This window comes from Perognathus longimembris, chromosome 8, assembly GCF_023159225.1.
Source record: "Perognathus longimembris pacificus isolate PPM17 chromosome 8, ASM2315922v1, whole genome shotgun sequence".
Classification (NCBI taxonomy): domain Eukaryota; kingdom Metazoa; phylum Chordata; class Mammalia; order Rodentia; family Heteromyidae; genus Perognathus; species Perognathus longimembris.
In genome coordinates, this window is record NC_063168.1 from 6044946 (window position 1) to 6067454 (window position 22509).

The following is a 22509-nucleotide window of genomic DNA, read 5'->3' on the forward strand; positions in this document are numbered from 1 at the left end:
TAGAGCCAAGGCTCAAAGTGTTAGAGTGTTGATCTTGAGCAAAAGAGCTCAGGGATAGTGCCTAGGCCCTGAGTTCAAGCCCTATGACTGGTTGAAAAGAAATATTAGCGATAAGCAGGCTAACTTTCTATATGGTGATTAAAAGTTGGTGTTTAGACTCTTGTTTATTTTTTTGCCAGCACTAGAACTTTTTGCCAGCACTGGAACTCAGAGGCTGGTACTGGGCTTGTACTGGGCTTGTTGTTCACATTGCTTTACCACTTGAGGCACATCTTACTTTCAGCGTTTTGCTGGTTCTCTGGAGATAAGAGCCTCGTGAACTTTTCTGCCTAGGCATATCTCAGCCTCCTCAGTGTGACGAGATTACAAGTGTGAGCTACCAGTGCCCAGCGTCAGTCGTGTGTGTGTATGTGTGTGCGTGTGCAAACTACTAATCAAATTGAGGAAGCCTTTCTATTCTTCACTGCTGGGAGTTTTTAAATCACAAAGGGATGTTGAATTCTTTCACACATGCTTTCTCCATCAATTATATAACATATGGTTTCACTTCTTTAGTCTGTTGATATTATTTCCCGAATCATTGATTATTTCCTATATATTAAGCCCGTCTTGCATCCTGAAGGAAACTTCATTTGGTCATGGCTTATAAATCATTTTAAATAATGCTGAATTCCTTTCTAACACTCTGATGAGGATTTTTGCATGTATTCATAAAGGATATTGATCTGTTGTTTCTTTTTTGTGCTGCCTGGTTTTGGAAGCAGAGCAAGACCAGCTTCATGAAATAGAGAGATTGTGTAGAATTGATAATGTTTTGTAGGATTTACTAATAAAACCATCTGGGCCTGAAGATTTCTCTTGGAGGAATTTTAAAATTACAATTTCAATATTAAATCTTCTCACTTGTAAGAGATAGCCCAGTCATCTCCTATATTTTGTATGAGTTGTAGCAGTTTGCATTTTTTAGGAATTTATCCATTTCATTTAAGATGTGTGTGTGTGTGTGTGTGTGTGTGTGTGTGTGTGTGTGTGTGTGTAAAGTTGACCACCCATTCCTCTCATGTCTTTTGATGACAGCATCCATAGTGATTCTCCTGTTTCATTTTCAGTACTGGAGATTTATGTCTGCTTTGCTTTTCGATTTCAGGTTGCCTGATTATTGTAAGATGGTAGAACTCATGTTCCCTACATAGTCTTCACTGGTCCCATGTGGAGGGAAGACTCATTATCAGCCAGTAGAGAAAATCATTCTCCCTCTCTCTTTTTCCTTTTCTAACAGCTTCACCAATGTGGAGGCTGGGGTGTCTCCTACATGCTAACAAAAGTCAACTTCAGATGCCCCTCTCAGAACTGTCCAGGAGTGGACCACAGCTTCTTCTGTGGGGCTCAGTTACAATAGAGGAGCCATTGTCTAAAACTTTCCTTTCTTAATATTCAAACTCCCCAGGTTTCTTATTCTGGTTAAGCAAACCATAGTTGGGGTTTTTATTGTCCCTGTCTGTCGTGATATGCAGCCTGCTGGCTTGTTCAGCTCCAAGTCCGGGATATTAGAAGGAAAAAAACAACAACTCTGTTGTCATCCTTTAAATCTGGAGATTCCAGCAAGCCTTCTTTCTTCTCTCCACCTTCCAGAATCATCTTCTGCTTTCTTTGTATGTAATGTCGACAATGTCTAGGCCTTTTATGTGTGCTGGGTGAAATACACTCCAACTTCTCAGAAATAAAAATCAGGTTTTCTTTTTCATCTTCATTATTTTTATATTTTTTGCTCAGATTTTAAGGAAGTGGAATTCAAGCATAACTTTCTTCTTAGGATTCTTTGTTTTTGTCACTGATGGTACTCTATCATTTCACAAGTGTAGACTACCTGCTAGTTTTGTAATTCTTTTCTGTTTGTTTGTGTGCTTGTTTGATTCATGTCTGACCTTTTTTGAAAATTTCCACAGTTGTAGATGTGAAAAAGAAACTTGTACGCAGCTGTTGGTTTTATCTCCTTATCTACCTGCTCCAATCTATCCTGATTGGTATATGGCTTCTTACCTTACATGACCTTCTTGTATGTCTTTATAACATCATCTGGATTTATTGTTTCATCCCTATGAATCATGATGGGTGTAATAAAAATATACAACAGTGTGTGTGACAGTGGTGTTGGGCGAATCTCAAATCATAGCCTTAGGAAGTGATGACTTTTTTTTATAGTGTCCTATAGAAACTGGCTGCCATTTCTCCTGGTTACATCAATTATCAATTGCTTTCTTTTCACAGTATTGTCTTCAGAGTTTCTGATTGGCATTTGCCATCATTATTTTTCACATCTGAAATGGTCTATTTTGACTGTTCTCCGTCTTAGTAACTAAGTCTACACTATGTCCATTCTTTAGAGCTCGGCAGTACGGATTCATCCTTGACTATCTGTGTCCCTTATCCAGGTGGGTAACACAACTGTGACACGCCATCGCTCATCCACGCTCTTCTTGCACGCCTCACCACCTTCATGAGTAACCAGCCTCCCTCTCCTGGATTGCTCGCTTCCTAACTCTTTTGCTCCTCTCCTTTCTTGAAGAGCAGACATAGTCATTTTTAACCACATTTAAATCTAATCAGAAATCTCACATGGCTCCTGGCTCTCAGAACAGTACTCTATATTTATTGGCTGATTTATTTAACTTCTCTTTCCCACTGCTAGATTGCCACTCTCCGTGACAGAGGCTTTGTGTAAATCTCTGCTGTATCTACATTGCCTAGCATGGTACCCAACACATGAAAGGGTCTCTGTAAGTAATAAAAATGAATGAAACAAAAGTTGCCAAATAGTGTTGACCAATTCTGTTGCTTCGACTTTTCCACTATGACAAATAATGCCACAGTAAATATTCTCTGTACGTGAAGCTTTTCTTGAATTTTCTAGTCATATAAATGGATCACCTGCAGTTCTTTCTCTTTTTTCTTTAATATGTAGGTACTCACTTGCATTTCTAATTCATCACCTTCTGTCTTCAACCCCTTCTTTGTGCTGAATTTCCCTATCATTTATGAGATGGAGAGATACAGGTCTTTTTTTTGAGCATAGGGTGTTCCTAAACGTTTAGTCCCATGTTTATGGACAAATCCATTTGTATTTCCACGGGTGGTAAACCTATCTATCCATTCAGTTTTACTCTTCTGAAAAAACCTTGACCCCCCTGTACCTAAAGTCCAGTCTCTGGCCTCTTGTTTGTTGTAGGTGCCTTTCTCTGTCACCCAGAACTAGGTGGTTCTGACACTCCTTCCTCTGAGCCATACTGCAGACACAGGTCTTCAGCCTTTTGCTTTAGCACTTACATAGCCCAGCCCCTTGTTGTTGGATTGGCACCCTATTGATTGCTGCCTTGTGCTCCAGGTCAGTCACTCAGCTCTTCCTCACTGACCCCAGTCTTTCCTCAAGTCATCTCAGGTGCTACGGTCTGAATTCACATAGGTACTGTTTCCAGTAACTCTTCATTCTGGATATGAATACATCTGTACTCGGCAATTTTAACGCCACCTCCTCTCACGAAGTCTTCCCGTGTCTCCTCATCTGGAAACTTAGTGCATCGCCTCTTCCATAGCATTTGTCATTTTCCACCTAGTGTTATGATTATAGTCTTATCTTCCATATTAGATATATGCTTCCCAAAGTCAAGGTCCACTAATGATTCAATTCTGAGTCCCTCAGATTCTCGTCCACAGAAAGTATTTAATAATAGATGATTAAGGACTTAACTCAGGGCTTGTAGCTGTCCAAAGTCCATATGGATGGACAAATCATAGGTTTCCTTTTTCTTTTTCCTTTCTTTTTGTAAGTGGCCCAGTCATTTATGAAAATATCATCTAAATTCTTCTTTAGAATAACCCTAATAATTCTTAATGTTTCAGTTGGATCTTCAGTATTTAGTTCTTTAAGTCCCTTGCAAGCCTATTAAGGGAGACATTTTTAAAGGATGTATGTTTATACATGTATTACCTTGGCAGGATGATGATTAAATGAACATTTCAGTCCCAAGCTATGTCTAAATGTTATGATCAATCCATCCCTACATGTTAATACATTTCTGATGTAGATCAGTTAATTGCACTTATTTGCCGAACCGTATTTTGAGTATTATACATTTATTTATTTTCATTATTTTTGATTCAATGTGACTCTACCTTCAGAATTCAGTTCTTTTATTCAGCCTTTATCCACCTGAGTTAGCATGTATTGATAGGAATTTGTTGGCACATCTGATTAAAGTTTGCTTCTTACTGTTTTCTCCATGTCTGTATGTTTGTCTATGTATGTATTGACACCTTTTTAAGATACATATTTGTTGCTATATCATTTGAGATCCATAAAATGCATCCATTGCTAATTGTTTATTCCTTCGACTATTTAAAACCAAGTATAATATGATCCACAAGCATGACACATATACTTCTGCTAGACCATACTTCACTAAAGTCCATTTTTTCCCAGAGACAACTATGAGAATAAGTAGCCCTGAGACCTAGTTTTGGATCAGCCAGTCATGGTCACACACATGTGTATAGAGCACCCCTGGGTTATTGTCCTCTGCTTAACCTGAGCTTGGAAAATATTTGGTTATCTAGTAGATACTATGTTTGTTCAACAAGGCCTTTAAGGTATAGATGGAGACAGTAAATAAAACAAAACAGGACTGGGAATGTGGCTCAGTAGTAGAGTGCTTGCCTAGCATGCATGAAGCCCTGGGTTTGATTCCTCAGTACCACATCCACAGAAAAAGCCGGAAGTGGCGCTGTGGCTCAAGATGTAGAATGCTAGCCTTGAGCAAAAAGAAGCCAGGGACAGTGCCCAGGCCCTGAGTCCAAGGCCCAGGACTGGCAAAAAGAAAAAAAAAATAAAACCAAACATAAGCATTTATTAGAACCTTTGAATTTGTCATCACACAAAGCTAGTACAGTACATTTTTTCCTAAAAGTTTTATCTCTAGCATCCCTCCTCCCTACCCTCCCACCCCTGCCCCAGCTAAGTTTTTCTTCCCTTTTGTGCTAAGGACAACTTGTGGCTTGTTTGGTTTGAGTTTCTATTGTTGTTGTTAAAACTGATACTCTTAATGCTTTTTGTTGTGGATTATTTTCTTTCATTCTGACTTTTACATTGTTGCTTTTTTGTGAGTCCTGCTATCTGAAAGCTTCCTGTGTTGTTTCTCTCCTGCTCTTTTCTCAGAATTTGACAATTGGGTTATTGTACATATATTAATCTCATTGAAATCATTTATATGTAGATCTGTGGATTTTCTGCTCAGTGAATTTCAACACTTGTATGCAGAGAGTAATTATAGATTCACTCTAAATGAAGCATATCTTTATATTTATGTAGGAGACCTTTGATCCTGGTACCCTGCCCACTGAATTTCTATTGCAGTTAAAATAAAGCAATAAATATTACACCTGTCCTCACAGACATTTTTTTGTGTTGGTAATAAAAGTTGAATGACACAAGATCCAATGTCTCAAACACTATAAACAAAAGTTGGCAATAAATCAAACAATAGAAAAGAATAGGAGTAGACAGACTATAGGTTGATTTCAGAATATGGCATGGGCCTTGCTTTGGTAGGGCCTGAAGACTAAAAGTAATGTTCACATTTTTAAACGGTTAAAATAAAATCTAAGGGGCTGGGGATATAGCCTAGTGGCAAGAGTGCCTGCCTCGGATACACGAGGCCCTAGGTTCGATTCCCCAGCACCACATATACAGAAAACGGCCAGAAGTGGCTCTGTGGCTCAAGTGGCAGAGTGCTAGCCTTGAGCGGGAAGAAGCCAGGGACAGTGCTCAGGCCCTGAGTCCAAGGCCCACGACTGGCAAATAAATAAATAAAATCTAAGGAAGATTTTTTTGTGTGAAATAAACTTTAAAGGATCCTAGTTCCAATGTACTAAAGTTTTACTGAAACACAACCATACTCCTTCCTTTCATTATGATCTCATAGTGACTTTTCTGCCTGAGCTGGTTTCAAACCACCATCCTCAGATCTCAGTAGTCAGGAATACAGGCGTGAGCCACTGGCACCTGGCTAAACACTTCTTGATAGTAATAAAATATATATCATTCTGGGAAAGCAAATTATGTCACTTGAGTTGATTTCCCTTTAAAATACTTAGTGGTGGTGGAAGAAAGTTGTTGCTGCTTCTGATTTTACGACTACCAGATTTTCCTTCTCGCTTCCTCCACATCCCCTTAGCCTTCTGTCCCAATGGCCTTTCTTTCTAATTGCACCCTGCATTTTATTTGTCACTGTATTTTATTTGTTCCTCCATGACTGTCTCCCCCTGGCTGGGTTCTTGGTCGGGATCAAGCAAGTCGTGTGAATGTGAGACATGGAAAGAGTCTCTTTCTGATCCTAGCTTTCTCCCACCTCCTTAGTTTCCCCTCCTCAACTCTAAGGAATAAAAAAGTCTTTTCCATACAGTGGGAGGAGCCCCTGTGACCCTGCGGAAGTCTTGGGTCCCTAAGGCTCGGTTAGTGAAAAGAAAGGAAAAGCCAACAAGAGAAAGTGAGGGTCTCTAAAAACAAGCCTTCTTTACTCCTTTCTGCTTTGTCTCAGTGGACCCTTTTGATTCTGGACACTTTCGCTGGTACTGGGAATTGAACTAAAGGCCTGGACATAGGCCTTAGCTTTTGTGCTCAACGCTGGTGCTCCTACCACTTGAGCCACACCTTTACTGGTAAGTTGGAGAAAAGAGTCTCCTGAACGTCCTTGCTCAGGCTGGCTTTGAACTGTGATCCTCCTCAAATCTGAACCTCCTGAATAACTAGGATTACTAGAATATGAGCCACCATCGCCCAGCCCATTCACGGATGTTTATCTTCTTTCTCCTATGAAGTGGGGGAGGTACCTAAAGTTTGAGGGCTCTGGTGATTTTTGAGCCTCGCTAGTAAATGTTGAGCAGGAGATGACCCAGTGACCCTTACAGCATTACCTGGACAAGCATTTGTCCCTATTTTAGATGAATGACTAAATGGGGTTTAGTCATGCCCCAAACTAACAGACGCAGGCAGAGAGGGGCAGAGCTGGGTGGCGAGTTTGAGCTGTAGTCAGATGGCAGCCTGGGAAGAGCCATCCATGGCAGAAAACTTTGCTGCTGGGGCTCTGTTTCAGACAGAGGTGGTTGATGTTGAATACTGGGAGGACGGGAGGCGGCTGTTGGCATGTTCTTATCATACAGGAAGTGGTAGCTGTACAAGGAGGCAGCATGTGGGCAGATGACAAAGATTTGATTTTCAGAGGACTTTGGATGTCTCTATTGGACAGTGAGGCTAGCTAGAGGTCATGGGTAAAGAACAGCTGGAGCACTTGGGCACATTAATTCCCCCACCAATTTCTGCAGCCTGCTGTAGTATGAATACGAACATAATAAAAGCAATGGAGAGGTTGTTTAAATACTTCACAAACAGATGTTTACTATTTTGAAATTCGTTTTTAAAAATCTCTTCAAATGATGATGATTACACTGCCCCTGCTCATAAAATACTTCATGCTGTGGCTTTCGTTCTGTTTACAATCAGGATTTACTTATTAAAACTTCTGCAGTTATAAGTTCCTAAGGACCTATTTTACCATTTTGATATTATCACCCTATAATTCAGATACATTTTTTGCCTAAGGCCTTTGTGCTGCTGTCACTGAGTCTTCCAGATGGTGTAATTTATAAAGAAAAGAGGTTTGTTTTCTCAGTTCTGGAAGTTCTAAGTGCAATTTCAAGGTACATGGCTGCTTGCCGTGTACTCACGTAGCAAAAGGCAGAAGGGCAAGCAAGGGCAGAAGAGTAACCTAAGCAAGCAGACACTGTAGGAAGCTTCATTGAAAGTGGTTTAAGGCCACTCACGAGGAAGGAACCTTCATGACCAAACCACCTGACCTCTCCTTCTCTTCATACTATAGCACACTGGAATTCTGGAGGGACTCATTCTTTCCATAGCAGCATCCTCATCTTCTGCCTTAATTCTAAAATGTACTAAATGTCTCATGATGGCTTGTTGTTGCCTTGCACATATGAACTCTCTTCAAGCCTTGCCAAGTTACCTTTGTGGGTTACATCACTTTCCATGTTGCCTCCTACACTGGCCCAGCCTGCATGTCCCTCCGCTTTTCCAGCTGTAGCTGCCTCTGCTGTGTTCTCTTCTATTACAAAAGCTATACTGGCCTCCACGATGAATTGGAGGAAAGATAGCTCCTTTCCTGTCATGCATTCTGAGACTCATTCTTCTCTACTAATGTAATGCCTCTCCCATTGAGTCTTGGCTTCTTTCTCATGGCTCTTGTTTGGGGCTGTGATTCCACTTTGCTTCATATTGGAATAAGTGGCAAATGGATCTGTCCCTCCACTCCGCTGGGAACTCTGAGATTGGAGAGCATGCATTTTTATAACCGAATGAAGTAGTTACTTGGTTCATTTCGATGAATTCACTTTTCTGCCTCTGAAGGAGTACATCTCAAAATATGAACATATTCAGTATTCTATATGAAAGAATTTAAATGAAAAAATAAGTAAGGGACTGATCTTTGTTGACACCAGAACTAGCCGTTGTAATCCCAAAGTGGTCGTGGGCCCTGATGACCTTGGGGACACCCTAGAGATTTGGTTGCTGCTGAAATTTTAGGGCATGAAAATAACTGCTTTGCTTGCTAGTTAGATCCTTTCTGAGGATGAAATTCTGATTTAAAGCTTAAATTGGGTCTAAGTAAGCATTATGTACACCTAAATAAACGTGAATGGTTTTAAGAAGACCATCTGATGTATGTGTATTTATTTCGGTTTTATTTTGGAATGACAGTCTATAGCCAGTCTGTAGCCAATTACACTGACCTGGGTGATGTAAAATTAGACACATTGCTTCCATAATCTTCAGGACTCTCCCATAACCCGTACTGTATGTTTATAATTTTTCACAGGCTTTCATCTCTACCACAAGTTGCCCACAATCGTGCCTGAAAGCTGCCTTCTGATCATGGTTGGACTCCTACTGGGTGGGATTATTTTTGGTGTCGATGAGAAATCTCCCCCCGCGATGAAGACTGATGTGTTTTTCTTATATCTTTTGCCACCCATCGTGCTGGACGCTGGCTACTTCATGCCCACTCGCCCCTTCTTTGAGAACATTGGCACTATTTTCTGGTATGCAGTGGTTGGGACCCTTTGGAATTCCATTGGCATTGGGGTGTCTTTGTTCGCCATCTGCCAGATTGAAGCGTTTGGCCTCAGTGACATCACTCTGCTCCAGAACCTACTTTTTGGCAGCCTGATCTCAGCCGTGGATCCCGTGGCTGTCCTGGCTGTCTTTGAGAACATTCACGTCAACGAGCAGCTCTACATCCTGGTCTTTGGCGAGTCTCTGCTGAATGACGCGGTCACAGTGGTGAGTGAGAATAACCAACCAAACGCATTTTGTTTGCTGTTGTTCTCACGGCATGCTTCTCATGCCAGGGGTAGAGGGACCAAGTGGTTTCCTCACACAGCAGGCACGGAGAACGTTCTGGGTAGCGGACGCCGGCTGGCTTTCCTTTCGTTCGAATCAGCTCTGATGCTATCCACCTCGAGATCACCTGAGGTCCCATAGGCTGAAGGCGAGCATTCACCCCAGCCTGCTTCTGATGCCAAATGCAAGATGCAGGCTGGTTTACCTGTGTTTCTGACCCACAGACTACACATCGTGTCCATAGCTGGGCACGAGGGATATTACAAAGGATCCCATCCATAGGTGAACTAGAAAAGGCATAGGGGATGGGGCATGTCATTTCTCTGCATTTCCAGTGACACTGTATCCTCAAGGACTCCACATGTTTGGCCATCCAGATCCTCTATGAAGCCTGTTTTTGTGGTTCTTACGGAGGCTTCATTATGTAGGCATGACTGGCTAGCTTACTGACCATGGGCGATCAACTTAACCTTCAACTTGCCTCCCTCCCTGGAGGGGAAAGGTGAGGCAGAAAGTCCCAACCCTTGCATCCTGCCCTATCCTGTCCTGAAACTACACCAGGGCTGACAGCCACCAGCCGATTGCAAGCACCTAGACAGGAACTTGCCACTTTAGAGAGACCAAAGATTTTTAAGGTGTTTTGAGGAGAGAGAGACCAAATATGTACTTCACAATATCACAGGCCCTCCACTTGGATTAATGATTTGCTTTCATGTTTGATGTTCTTGACACATAGTTGATTCCTTACTTTTATTTTCTTCTTATTATAGATCATGTACCTTGTTTTCATTTTTCCCTAGGCCCCACCAAAAGTGTAGGAGATTCTTTTATACCAACCTTGGTTGTGCTAGGGAGTCATAGACATGACTTTTGACTTTGGGTATCTCTGATGATTTACCATTTTGACATTTCAAAAATGGTGATCTTTGAGCATAACTAAAAAGCCTTCAGATCCCGGAAGTTTGTGTGGGAAGTACTATGCCATCAATATATGATATGCATAATGAATGCATGTATGAAGTGATAATATCTGCTAAGTGCTGGTCTCTGTTTGGGGATGATTTGCTTATTATGTTAATGCTTTTAGGGAAATATTTAATCACATGTTCACTTTCTGCTCAACCACCATGTTTTTGATCCTCGTCATTTTCCCATGAGTAGATATTTATTCAGAAAACACAAATTATGTTTAATTCTCTTTTAATTGCCACATAATTAGACTCAGAAGCTGTTATGATCATAATGTTTGTGGAATTTACCTGCACCCTTCCTCCCAAACTCAGGCAAAGGGGTTGAGGAAGGACACGGGAAACCAGTACGTGTCTCCTCTCCCCTCATAAGGGCAGAGCGCGCTCTCTCTTGCTCTTTCTCTCTCTCTCTCTCTCTCTATCTCTCTCTCTCTCTCTCTCTGCTAGGAAAGATACTGAAGGGATTCTGGATTGATAAACCAATTAGTTAGTACTGGTGATGCTGAAGGAAAGGTGACAGAAAAGATAGCCATGAACCTTTTGTGAATGTTTCTCTTAGGCTGATCTCTAACCACCTATGTAGGAAGTATTCTTTCCCATTTGCTTAGAAAATTGAGTCAGGGACCCAATTAAGTATTCTGAAAGCTCTTAGCTGCAGTCTACTAAAGAGCAAATCTCTGAATTTAATAGAATGTCATCTCTATGGATGTCCATTAACCCCATGTGGACATTATTCCATGGAAAATAATTTATTGATAGTTTACTGATCACAATTTTTAAATGGCTGCTAAGCCAGGTATTTAAGGAAAGCTGACTTAACACACTCAAAGTGACCACATCTATGTCACATATTTGATTATTTATTAACAGTGATTAACATTAATATTCAACATTTAACTGGAAATGCACAGTAGTATTTACCTGGAAAAGCACAGTAATAAAGACATTTTAAAACTTATTCCCTTGTCCTCAGGCATCAATTTTCCATTGTGACTTAGATTTGATATGTAGACTTTTACCCTTGTTGAAGGAGATTAGGGCCATTTGAATATACAGTTTTGGGATTGAATCTACTTAGTGTAAAGAAGGCTATATAGGAAAACAATTCTTTGTTGCTTTCCTCATAGGATAGCTTAGCAAAGTCAAGCTGGTTTCAGAATGGCACACCATTTACACTTCCTTCCTGCCTCTAAGGAGCTTTCTCATCCAAACACCCCAATAGTCCATTCGTTGAATGTGTAAAGAGTCAGATTTCAAGAAAGGATCCAACTGCATCACTGTTCAGAATGTATCCAAGCAGAAGGACTTCCAGAGGCATGTCATGTGCTTCCTGTCAAGAGGCACACACCCATTTACTATGCCCAAAGAGGGAGGGCACTGGGCCAGGCTGGGAGCTTGACATTGATAGGACAGAGAGAAGGCATGGGTGGTGGTCCAGGTGGAGAGGTTGTTGACATGGGCAGAGGCTATACGTCAAAACAACTCTCGTGGTATCAAAGGAAAGGCATACCTTGGGTTTAAAGCTCACTCAAAACCCAGACTTGCAGAAGGTTTTGCTTATCTAATGCCAAAGAATATAACCTATTGTCACCAAAGTGGCTGAATTGAATGCATGTTAGGAATAATTAGAACCTTGCTTTCTAGGTAGATATCCTCAAACAATAAAGGTCGAGATGTTGGGTGAGAGTTTCTTTGATTTGTTCATCTTGTCTTACCCCCAAGAGAGATTCAGAACTTCCTAGCATAGGAAAAGGAATTGAAATATGGATGTCTTCAGCCACAATGATGTTAGACACTACAAGTTGTAGGTAGAAGGATATAGATAAGCCAGAGAAAATTGATATTAGAAATGTACAATTAACTTCCACCAGATGACGCTCAATCCAATATCGATCTCTAGAAACCTTAATGGGAAACAATGCTACCATAAAAGACTCAAAGCGAGAGAAACTTTTGACATATGAATTGTAGGTCTAGTCCTACATGTCCTTGTCCAATTTATGGTAGATTATTATTAACCTACCACTCACTTATTGGCAAACAGTTAGAAATAATAAAGCTGTGTTTTTGTTTCATTTGTTTTGTTTTTTGTGTGCATGGATGCCAGTCCTGGGGTTTGAACTCAGAGCCTGGGCACTGTCCCTGAGTTTCTTCACTCAAGGCTACTATCTTTGCTTTAGCACTTGAACCACAGCTCTACTTCCAGCTTTTGGGGAGTTAGTGGGAGATATTCGTGGACTGTCCTGCATGGGTTGGCTTTGAACTGTAGTCCTCAGATCTATCTCCTGAGTAGCTAGGATTACAGGCGTGAGGCACTGTCACCTAATGGAGCTTTAATTTTTTAAACAAGATTGTTGTATTTTTCTTTATAAATAAATATTTTATAAAAGCTTTTCAACCTCCAAAGATTGTTCTGGTTCTTTGTTATCTGAGAAGTCTTGCTGTTTCCATAGTAGCACATGACCAAATAAAAAATTCTCAGGGCAAATTCCAGTATCATTCTTAGAACCTGTTAATGAAGCTATTCTAATAAAGCTTCCAAGAAGACTTAAGGAGCTTCCTCCACTGTTTCCTAGTCATCTGTCCGTTACTGGGCTTGGTTAGGGAGGGCTGGCTCTGCAGACAGAAGCTAGCACTGAATTCCAGAAGGCAGACACTGTAGGTTATGCGTGGAGTGGAATTTCACTATAGGAAATTGGAGGGCAAGTAGCAAACACTTCAGAACTAACTCAGACTTTGCAACTCTCAGAAGAAACCTAAAATTCCTTACCTAAAAATGTTTATCCGTTATGTTTCATATGAAAAGATGACCTAGATATTATTTACCTGGAATAGAGCTATCTTTATTAACAACTGTATTTACACAGGCTATGTCTATGCTTTACATGATTTCAAATGATTAGATTTTAAAAAAGGGAAAGTGGGAAAAAATGAGGGAGGGGCTAACAATGTTCTACAAGAAATGTACTCACTACCTTATGTATGTAACTGTAACCTCTCTGTACATCACCTTGACGATAAAATTAAATTAGAAAAAGAAAAAAATCTTTCAAAGAATATACAAAAATACAGAATATGAATTTCCTAATTTATACATGATATATGCAAAATGAATATATGATATATAATATATACTACATAGTATGTATATTACAAGTAGTCAATAAACATCTGATTATGTGATAGGTTGAAGAGCAGTCAGGTTTCAAATTAGCCCATTGTACAAGTTAGCAAATAGACACCACTGGAATTTTAATCCAAAAATACAAGTGTCAAATTGAAGCCCCTTAAAAAAATCTCAGAGGGGTTACAGTTACATAATTAAGGTAATGAGTACACTTCAGTTTGAACAGTGTTATCCCCCTCCCTCATGTTCTCCAACTTTCCCCTCTAACTCCGCTCCTCCCCCAAGTTGTAAAATTCATTTCCAACATAGTGTCTAGTGAGTACCATTGTTACATTATTAGTTCACCCTTTATCCCACCATTTCTATCAATCCCTTTTCCCTTTCCCCTATCAGATAATTATATACAAGACAAAAGGTACAGAAATCAAAACAGTGACAACAGGGAATAAACCAAAGAGGGAAACAAAGGAAAGAAACAAAAAGGAAATAATTGTAAACAGCACACTAAATAAAACCTCTTATTTCTATAATCTTGGAGTTCATGTCTACTAGCCTCATTTGATATGGTCAGATGCACATAGCTATTGAGCTACTGTGATCCTCTACTATGAATATCTTAGACATATTCTAGTTATAACAAATGAGAGAAACCATGCAGCCTCTGTTTGTTTGGGGGTCTGGCCTACTTCACTTAATATAATTTTTCCCCAAGTCTTTCCATTTCCTTACGAATGGGGCAATATCATTCTTTCTGATGGAAGTGTAGAATTCCATTGTGCATATATACCATATTTTCTTGATCCATTCATCTACTGAGGGGCATCTGGGTTGGTTCCATATCTTAGCTATGGTAAATAATGAGGCAATGAACACAGTTGTGCCGGTAAATGCCCAGGAGTGGGATTGCTAGGTCATACGGGAACTCTGTTTAGTGCTTTGAGGAACCTCCATACTGCTTTCCAGAGTGGTTGAACAAGTTTATATTCTCACCAACTGTGCAGTAGTGTTCTCTTTTGGCCACATCTAAACCAGCACCTGTTGTTAATTAGTTTTCTTGATAATGGCCATTCTAACTAGGGTGAAGTGGAATCTCAATGTTGTTTTGATTTGCATTTCATTTATGGCCAGAGATGTTGAACATTTCTTCATGTGTCTATTGGCCATTCTTATTCCTTCTTGAGAGATGACTCTCTTAAAGTCTTTAGCCCACTTATAAATGGGGTTGTTGTTCCTTTGATGATTTGTTTCGGAGTGGGGGGCTTAAATTTTTGAGCTCTAAGTATATTTTAGATATAGGTCCTTGTCTGATATATAGCTAGTAAAGATCTTCTCCCAATCTGTGGGTTTTCTATTTATCTTGCTAGCTGTGTCCTTTTCCATGCAGAAACTCTGCAGTTTCACAAAACATCATTTATCTAGCCTTTCTTTGATTTGTTGTGCTTCTGGATCTTTACTTAGGAAGTTCTGATCTGTGCCAAGGATCTATAGAGTTTCCCCTATCCCTTCCTGTAGTATTTTCAGGATACCTGATCTGTCATTGAGGTCTGTGATCCATTTGGAATTGATTCTGGCTCAGGTTAGCACATAATGATCTAACCTCAGTTTTCTACACGTGTATAGCCCATTCTCCCAGAGAATCTGTCTTTCTTCTATCCTGTGCTTTTTGGCTCCCTTATTTAAGATTAGGTAGCCATAGGTCTGTGGGATCAATTCTGGGTCTTCAGTTCTAATGCATTGGACCTCAAGTCTCTTCATGCACCAATACCAAGCTGTTTTCATAACTATGTCTTTATAATAGAGTTTGAAGTTTGGTATTGATATTCCTTCAGTGCTGTTCTTCCTGCTTTTTTGCTATTCAGGGGTCTTCTATTATTCCATATGAGTTTTTGGATTGCTTCTTCTATATCAATGAAGAATATTGTTGTGATTTTGATGGGTATTGCATTGAATTTGTAGATAGCTTTTGGCACTGCTGCCATTTTCACAATGAGAATCCCCCCAATCCAGGAGGTTTTTCCATTTCCTTAAATCTGCTTTAATTTCCTTTCTCAGGCTTCAGAAGTTTTCATCGCAGAGGTCCTTCACATCTTTGGTTATAATTCCTAGGTATTTTTTGAGAATCATACAAAAGAATTCCTTTCCTGATTTCAGCCTCATCCTTCTCATGCTTGGCATATGGAAAAGATACTGATTTTGTGGGTTAATGTTATACCCTTTGAAGCCATTTTTGCACAGATTCATAGGAGATACGTTTAATCCTATGGACATAGTATATACATAATAAATATACATATATAAATTAAAATTCAAAACACTTTTCTGCATAGATTCACTTGGATAAAATCCAAAGATCTAGCATGAATGAACTAAGTATAGGATCATGGGTAATTTTAACTAAAATGATTTTATGACATTCATTCTGATTCCTTGGTATCGAGTTTGGTATAAAACAATATGGTCATTATGGAAGGCTTTCCAGTTGTCAGGGTAATGTATCTACCTAGGATTTGCCCCCAATACAGTGTGGGCATTTGGAGCTGTGGCCGGATCAAGTTGGAACTTTCTTCAGTAAGCTGAAAACAAAGTACTTGTGACTCTGCTTCACTCCTTACAACATCTAGAGAGAGAGATGAGAAGGTACTTTGAATAGAGTAGATGATGGAATTGTCAGGACAGTAGCTTTGTAAGGGTTATGAATGTATGGCCATCGGTAGGTTCTCCCTTTTCGGTGGGCCTAATCATCTGAGCTTCCTCCAGGGGCCTTATCAGCATCCTCCATGAGGTGAGATGAGGGATGGGAGATGAAAGAGAGGAAGAGGAGGCAGCATCACCAACCAACGATGGCATATCAGGAAGTGATGAATGCTTTAGGATCCGATTTGCATCGTGTACAAGGCCAGAGGAAAGGGTGAGTCACAAGGCTGTGGAAATCCAAAGGCGCATTTGGCAGGAGCAACAGCTTCAGCTGCTCTACTTTGAAGATAGAGTTAGCCTGGATTTAGACACTGGTTTCTGCTAAGGAAAATGGCAGGAAAGAAGACAAGGGCAATTCATATATATATATATATATATATGAAGATGTGTTCTGTGGAGTGGTGGTAAAATTCTGTCCCCGTTTTTCCAAAGTGTTGGACAGCAGTTTTAAAAAAAAATTACAGTGGCTTGGCACCAGTGGATTATACCTGTAAACCTCGGTCCACACAGACTGAGATCTTAGGATCGAAGTTTGAAGCCAGCCCAGGCAGGAAAGTTTGTGAGACTCTTATCGCCAGTGAACTACTCCGAAAAGGCTGGACGTGGCACTATGGCTCAAGTGGTAGAGAGCTATCCTTGAGCAATGAGGGAAGGTCAGGGACAGTGCCTAGCCCTGAGGTCAAGCCTCAGGACCTCCCCCCACGTCCTTCCCCAAATCAAAAATGAATGAATGAAAGAAGGAAGAAAGAAATGGGGAGGGAAGGAGAGAGGGACAGAGGGAGGGAGGAAGGAAGGAAGGAAGGAAGGAAGGAAGGAAGGAAGGAAGGAAGGAAGGAAGGAAGGAAACGTAAAAGGTGTGTCAGGTATATTGAGAGTGTTAAGCCTTTCCAAAGTAAGGTCACCAACAGTTTCAAACAGATTCCTTGTGCAGGCTGGAGGCAGGCAGAGGTGGGAGAGGCGAGGGACAGAAGTACAGTGCCCACATATCCTAGGAGAGAAGCTTTCGATTAAAAAGTAGACTCAGCCTATGAGAAAATGAATTGGAAATCCTGTCTCTGTGTTCTCTTTCTTCTGGAGCTGGTGACTGTCACCTTTGGCTTTGGCTGTCTTGAAGCACACTTCCGGCCTTCTCCCAGGAAGCCAGTGTGTCAGGTTGTTGCCATGGTAACCTGGTGCCTGGAGCTAGCCCCTGGCTGACAGCAGGAAGCGGCATCAAAGTCTACTTGAAATCAGTTTCTTCTAGGTCTAGTAATATTTTCAAATGTTTAATTCCTCAAGGTGTGGGTCTTGTTCATTTTTAATTTATTTCTTGTGGTAGGGAGCCAAATTTTCTTGAGAGTTACACCAAGGACTAGAGAAAGGAAAAGCTCACAGCTTGCATGATATCACTAGTTTTTGAAACCAAGTTATATATATTTACCTACATATGTGTATATGTATATATATATACACATATACATATGTGTTTATTTATCTACTTGTCTATATAGTTATCTATCTGTCTATTGCATCTACTAGAAAACATGAAAATCGTAGTAAGATGTTTATAATCAGGAAGAATAAAAAAAAAATCTATCAAATTTATAATGCGGTCAGTGGCCATAATGAGCCCTAACTGAGCTGGAAACGGTGAGGTGAGAAGCAAGCCTCAGGGAGAGTGAGTCACTCACCAGGGTCCAGCCTTGAACACCTTAACCAGGTCAGGAGACTTAGATTCTAATATTGCCTCTGACATCTTGTGTTGTTTGACCTTGGTCAAATGGGATCAACCTTTACCTTCTCAGAACACAAATGACGATGTCCCAGAGCCCTGATCTCCAACCTGCTTCTCCATTGGCTCTCCTCAACGCTGGATGCCTCCCCCCAGAGTTGAAAACATCATCATGAAAAGATGCAGGAAACTCGCTTGACTTGGACTTGTCTTGCTAGTTTTGTGAAAAAATAAATAAATAAAAGGGAAGTCTTCAGTCAGTTTTCCCCCATCCAGCTGGCTCAGGGCCCCCTCCAATGGTTGACAGTGCCTTGCTCAGCACTAGAAGTGCCTAGCATTCTTGAAATAAACCATGTCTGTAAGAGAAACCAGACAACAGGATAGCATCATTACTTAGCGACATAAACTATGTGTGAAATCACAGCACACACACCCCACCCCCCAAATACACTCCACACCCTACCACATGCTTGCTGCCCTATTGCTTTAAAAAAAAAAATTCCTTTGAGCTGGGGATCAGTGGTTCACACCTGTAATCCAGGCTACTCTGGAGGCTGAGATCTTGGGTCAAAGCCATACCAGGCAGACAAATCTGTGAGTCACTTATCTCTAATTAACCATCAAGACTTTCAGAAGTGGAAAGGTGGCTCAAGTGACAGAGAGCCAGCCTTAAGTGAAGGAGCCAATGAGAGCTTGAGGCCCTAAGTTCAAGCCCCAAGTCTGATACATGGAGATTCTTTTGACTCTCCTGTTGTACCTGGTATCTACATAGGTGGCACGAGGAGGTCGGATCTGTAGGGAAGACTTGGTGAGGCTGCAGGAGGACTCCCTTGGGTGACTCCATGCTGGCTCCCTATAAGGTAAACAATTTCACAGGTGCACTGATAACTTCCACTAATGACGCACAACTTCACAGACAATGGTGCGGAAAAAGAGCTGGGTGTACTTGAGGTTAAACACATAGTTTTCAAGAATCTTCGTTGGTGACTTGAAAATACGATGTTTTACGATGAAGTTAGGAATCAGCTTTGACATCCCCTTCCCTTTCACTCTTAGAAATCATTTCCCTGACAGCACACTTTTCATCTAAAACCATGTTTTTGTTTTAAAAAAAGCCACAACATTAAGATGTATTACAAATGACTACACAACAGTTCTCCCTTTCCAGCCACTTTGGGTTCACAGAGGACCTGTCCCTTGTAGAGGGGCAGGTAGGTCTCTATGGGTCCAGGAGGAGGGAGAAGAAACTAGACTGGATCTCACAACGTGTTTTCTCTCTTCCACAGGTCTTGTACAACCTTTTCAAGTCATTTTGCCAGATGAAAACCATCGAGACCATTGACGTGTTCGCAGGAATCGCTAACTTCTTTGTGGTGGGAATTGGTGGGGTGCTGATTGGCATCTTCCTGGGATTTATAGCAGCATTTACCACTCGCTTCACCCATAATATCAGAGTCATCGAGCCGCTTTTTGTCTTCCTGTACAGCTATTTATCCTACATAACGGCTGAGATGTTTCACCTGTCAGGCATCATGGCGTAAGTATTTCCCCCTTAAAAGCCCTGGTAGATAAATTTTATTGAACTCATGCATTCTAAATTAAGGTATCAAACTGACTAAATTTTTGCCAGGCCCTGGTGGTTCTTGCCTGAAATTCTAGCTACTAAGAAGGCTGAGATTTAGGGACTGAGGTTCAAAACTACAAGCACTAAATTGTGGTATCCTAAGAAAATTAAAAATACATTTTCTTACCTTCTGTGTTAAAAATGAAGTGAAAATAGATAAGCAATCAAATTCATGTTATTCTCTGAGACTAAGATGGAAAACTACCTAAAAGTTATCTCTTCCGTTTCCTATGAACTGTGATAAACAACCCATTGGAATTGATCTCAGTCAGATATTCCAGCATTATAAAATGCCAGAATCTGATTCCTGTTCAGTGTGGTCCACCGGGGAGATTGTAAAGTATTTCCACAGGATTCCATCACCCGTGGTTTCCAGGGAGCTTCACAATTACTTATGTCCATCCACTTGGACAATCTTAATGGTAGAAATGTGTTTTTTTTTAAATGACATGTGTGATTGGAGATAATAGCTTAAAGCTATTCAAAGAAGAATTTGGTGAATGCCGGGTAGGGGGAGGTGGTCATGGGATTTCCAATAGTATGATAAGATACTGAGCTCTGACTATAATGGATCAAACTCATTGCTAAGGTGTCTAGAACAGTTCCACAGATGGGCTGCAGAGTGGTAGTGCTTGGAATGTCACTCTGACATGCCAAACCATTATCACCATCATCACCATCACCATCATCACCATCATCACCATCATCATCATCCTGTCACACTGCAGTCATTCTCTCTAATGGGTCAGTGGGAAATACTTCACTAATGAATAATTAAATGTCTTTACATTTTTATTTTGGCATATATTTATTTGCTATCCTGTATACAGTAGACTACATGCCAAGACCCGATGAATGTATGTAGGGTTTTGCTCTTGTAGACATGGTCCTCATTGCTCCCGAAATATTCTCTTTCCTAGATTTTTGGTGATCCTCTGATTAAAGAGCATGTCGTTTTCTGTCTCAGCACTTTGGTATCAGAAGCAGAGGAGGTGTATGACAGAAGAGGGGAAAGGCCACTCTGAAAGGAGAGTGGAACACATTGTCATAAAAGAGCCATAAAAGAGCTAAAGGTTGAGTGAAACATTTCCCCACCAACTTCTCTTTTTCCATCTCTGCCTTCCTCCATCCTTTACTCCTTTGCCCTCTTCTTAATGCTTTTCAGACTGTATCTCTGTACATGAGCTTTGTTATGGATGAACACTTTGACAATCTGTCCTAGAATGAGACCCTATCATAAGCAGGGAGTTAATAAGGGAATGTGATTAAAAAGAAGCTTCATTTTGTATCACACAAGATTTGGCTTTGAGTTTAAAAATCCAATTCTTAGGTGGGAGAGCTGTACGCAGGATTTTTGTTTTTGTTTCTTTAGTGAGATGTCAGAAGGAATTCACATAGACAAACTCTGTTGTTCCTTCTTTTTATTGTTAAACAGAACACTGATTTATGCTTTTCGTTGACAACTAAATTATATAGTGTGCGATGGAGTTGTAGCTCCCTTTTACCCCCATTTTGTAACCTGTCTGGAGAGATGACCTGAGGATTCTGAGATGTGGTTTCATCTTTGTTTTCTGTTACTTCCTTCAAAATAAGTTGGATAGTAAGGGATCATTTTTGTTCAGGTTTTGCTGTGTGTTCATGAACAACTTGAATTCAAGAGTAAGAGGAAATATGAAAGGTCTTGTTTGAAATATTTTTCTTCTTATTTCTTTACTGGAAGAAATTTTTGCAGTAGAAAAAACTCTCATTGTCATTCTCTCTCTCTCTCTCTCTCTCTCTCTCTCTCTCTCTCTCTTTGTGTGTGTGTGTGTGTGTGTGTGTGTGTGTGTGTGTGTGTGTGTGTGGTAGGGTTTGCTTCCATAGCCCTAAACTTAAAGTTAAGGAAAAATGTCTAAAGAGGAACACTAACACATTAGCAGCATTGGACACCCTTCTTTATTAAATCACTAGCTCATGGGCCATACATGTGATCAATAGTTACCTAGTTATTGATTTTAGAAATTCCTGTCTCCATGCATGTGTTAATCACTTTTTCATCCAGGAATGTTCACAACACAATGATCACCCATTGACAATGAGAGATTTCTTTTTCTCTCATTTTTGCTTTCTTTACCCAAAGATGCCAGCAGGTGCTTTCTATAGTTTCTAAAGGGCAAATCCATATGGAAATAAACTTAAGGGAATGCTTTTTCTCCTTTTGGCCACCAGGCACGTCTGTGATCCTTACCTGCTGTCTCACACTGTCCCCAGAGCTCCCGGGTTAATGACACATTGGAAACACCCTGTCCTGCAGAGCCAGGTCTGGCCTCGGCTGCAGCGCAACCCACTGAGAAATGTTTCTCTTTGATATGCCCCATGAATTTCAAAAACGGCCCAGAGAGTCATTTCACAAATGACAGGCAAGTTAGTGCCTACTGTTTCTTAGTTTCATGTGGATGGTTAATAATTCCTTAGACTTTCTTCCCTCAAGGGTATTTTCTAAGTATTTTCTGTATATTGTGTCAATTAGTTTGATGGTGTTATTGCATTGAAAGTAGGAAGTGGTGCTTTCTTTTAGTCTCATTTTATGAATGTTTAATTGAGACCCAGACCAGAGAAACCTGGCTGCAAAGTGACGCAGTAGGTAGTATATTCCTGGACCCTCAGTGGGTCTCCAATGACTAAGCCAGTCCAGCCACGGAAATGGAAAAATGTAATACAATCCTCTTTTGATGATAACAGGGGATTTGAACTCAGGACTGAGAACTGTGTGCTGGTGTGCTGGTGCTTTCCCCTTGAGCAATACCTCTAGCCAAGCTTTTTGCTGGTTATTTTGGAGATGGTATCTCACAGACTTTTCTGCCATGGCTGGTTTTGAAACATGATCCTCTGAATTTCAGCCTTTTGAATGGGTAGGATTGCAGGAGTGAGCTACCAACATGT

General features: G+C 40.6%; 1 protein-coding gene across 2 annotated transcripts in view; it reads left to right on the forward strand.

Moving 5' to 3' along the window:
- Slc9a2 (solute carrier family 9 member A2) overlaps window positions 1-22509 on the forward strand; it is an 89391-nt gene that overhangs the window by 25101 nt on the left and 41781 nt on the right. For both annotated transcript variants that reach the window (XM_048352467.1, XM_048352466.1), the window contains 2 exons: window positions 8940-9403; window positions 19250-19500. In XM_048352467.1, the coding sequence (XP_048208424.1) occupies window positions 8940-9403; window positions 19250-19500 (715 nt within the window). The remainder of the gene's footprint in view (window positions 1-8939; window positions 9404-19249; window positions 19501-22509) is intronic.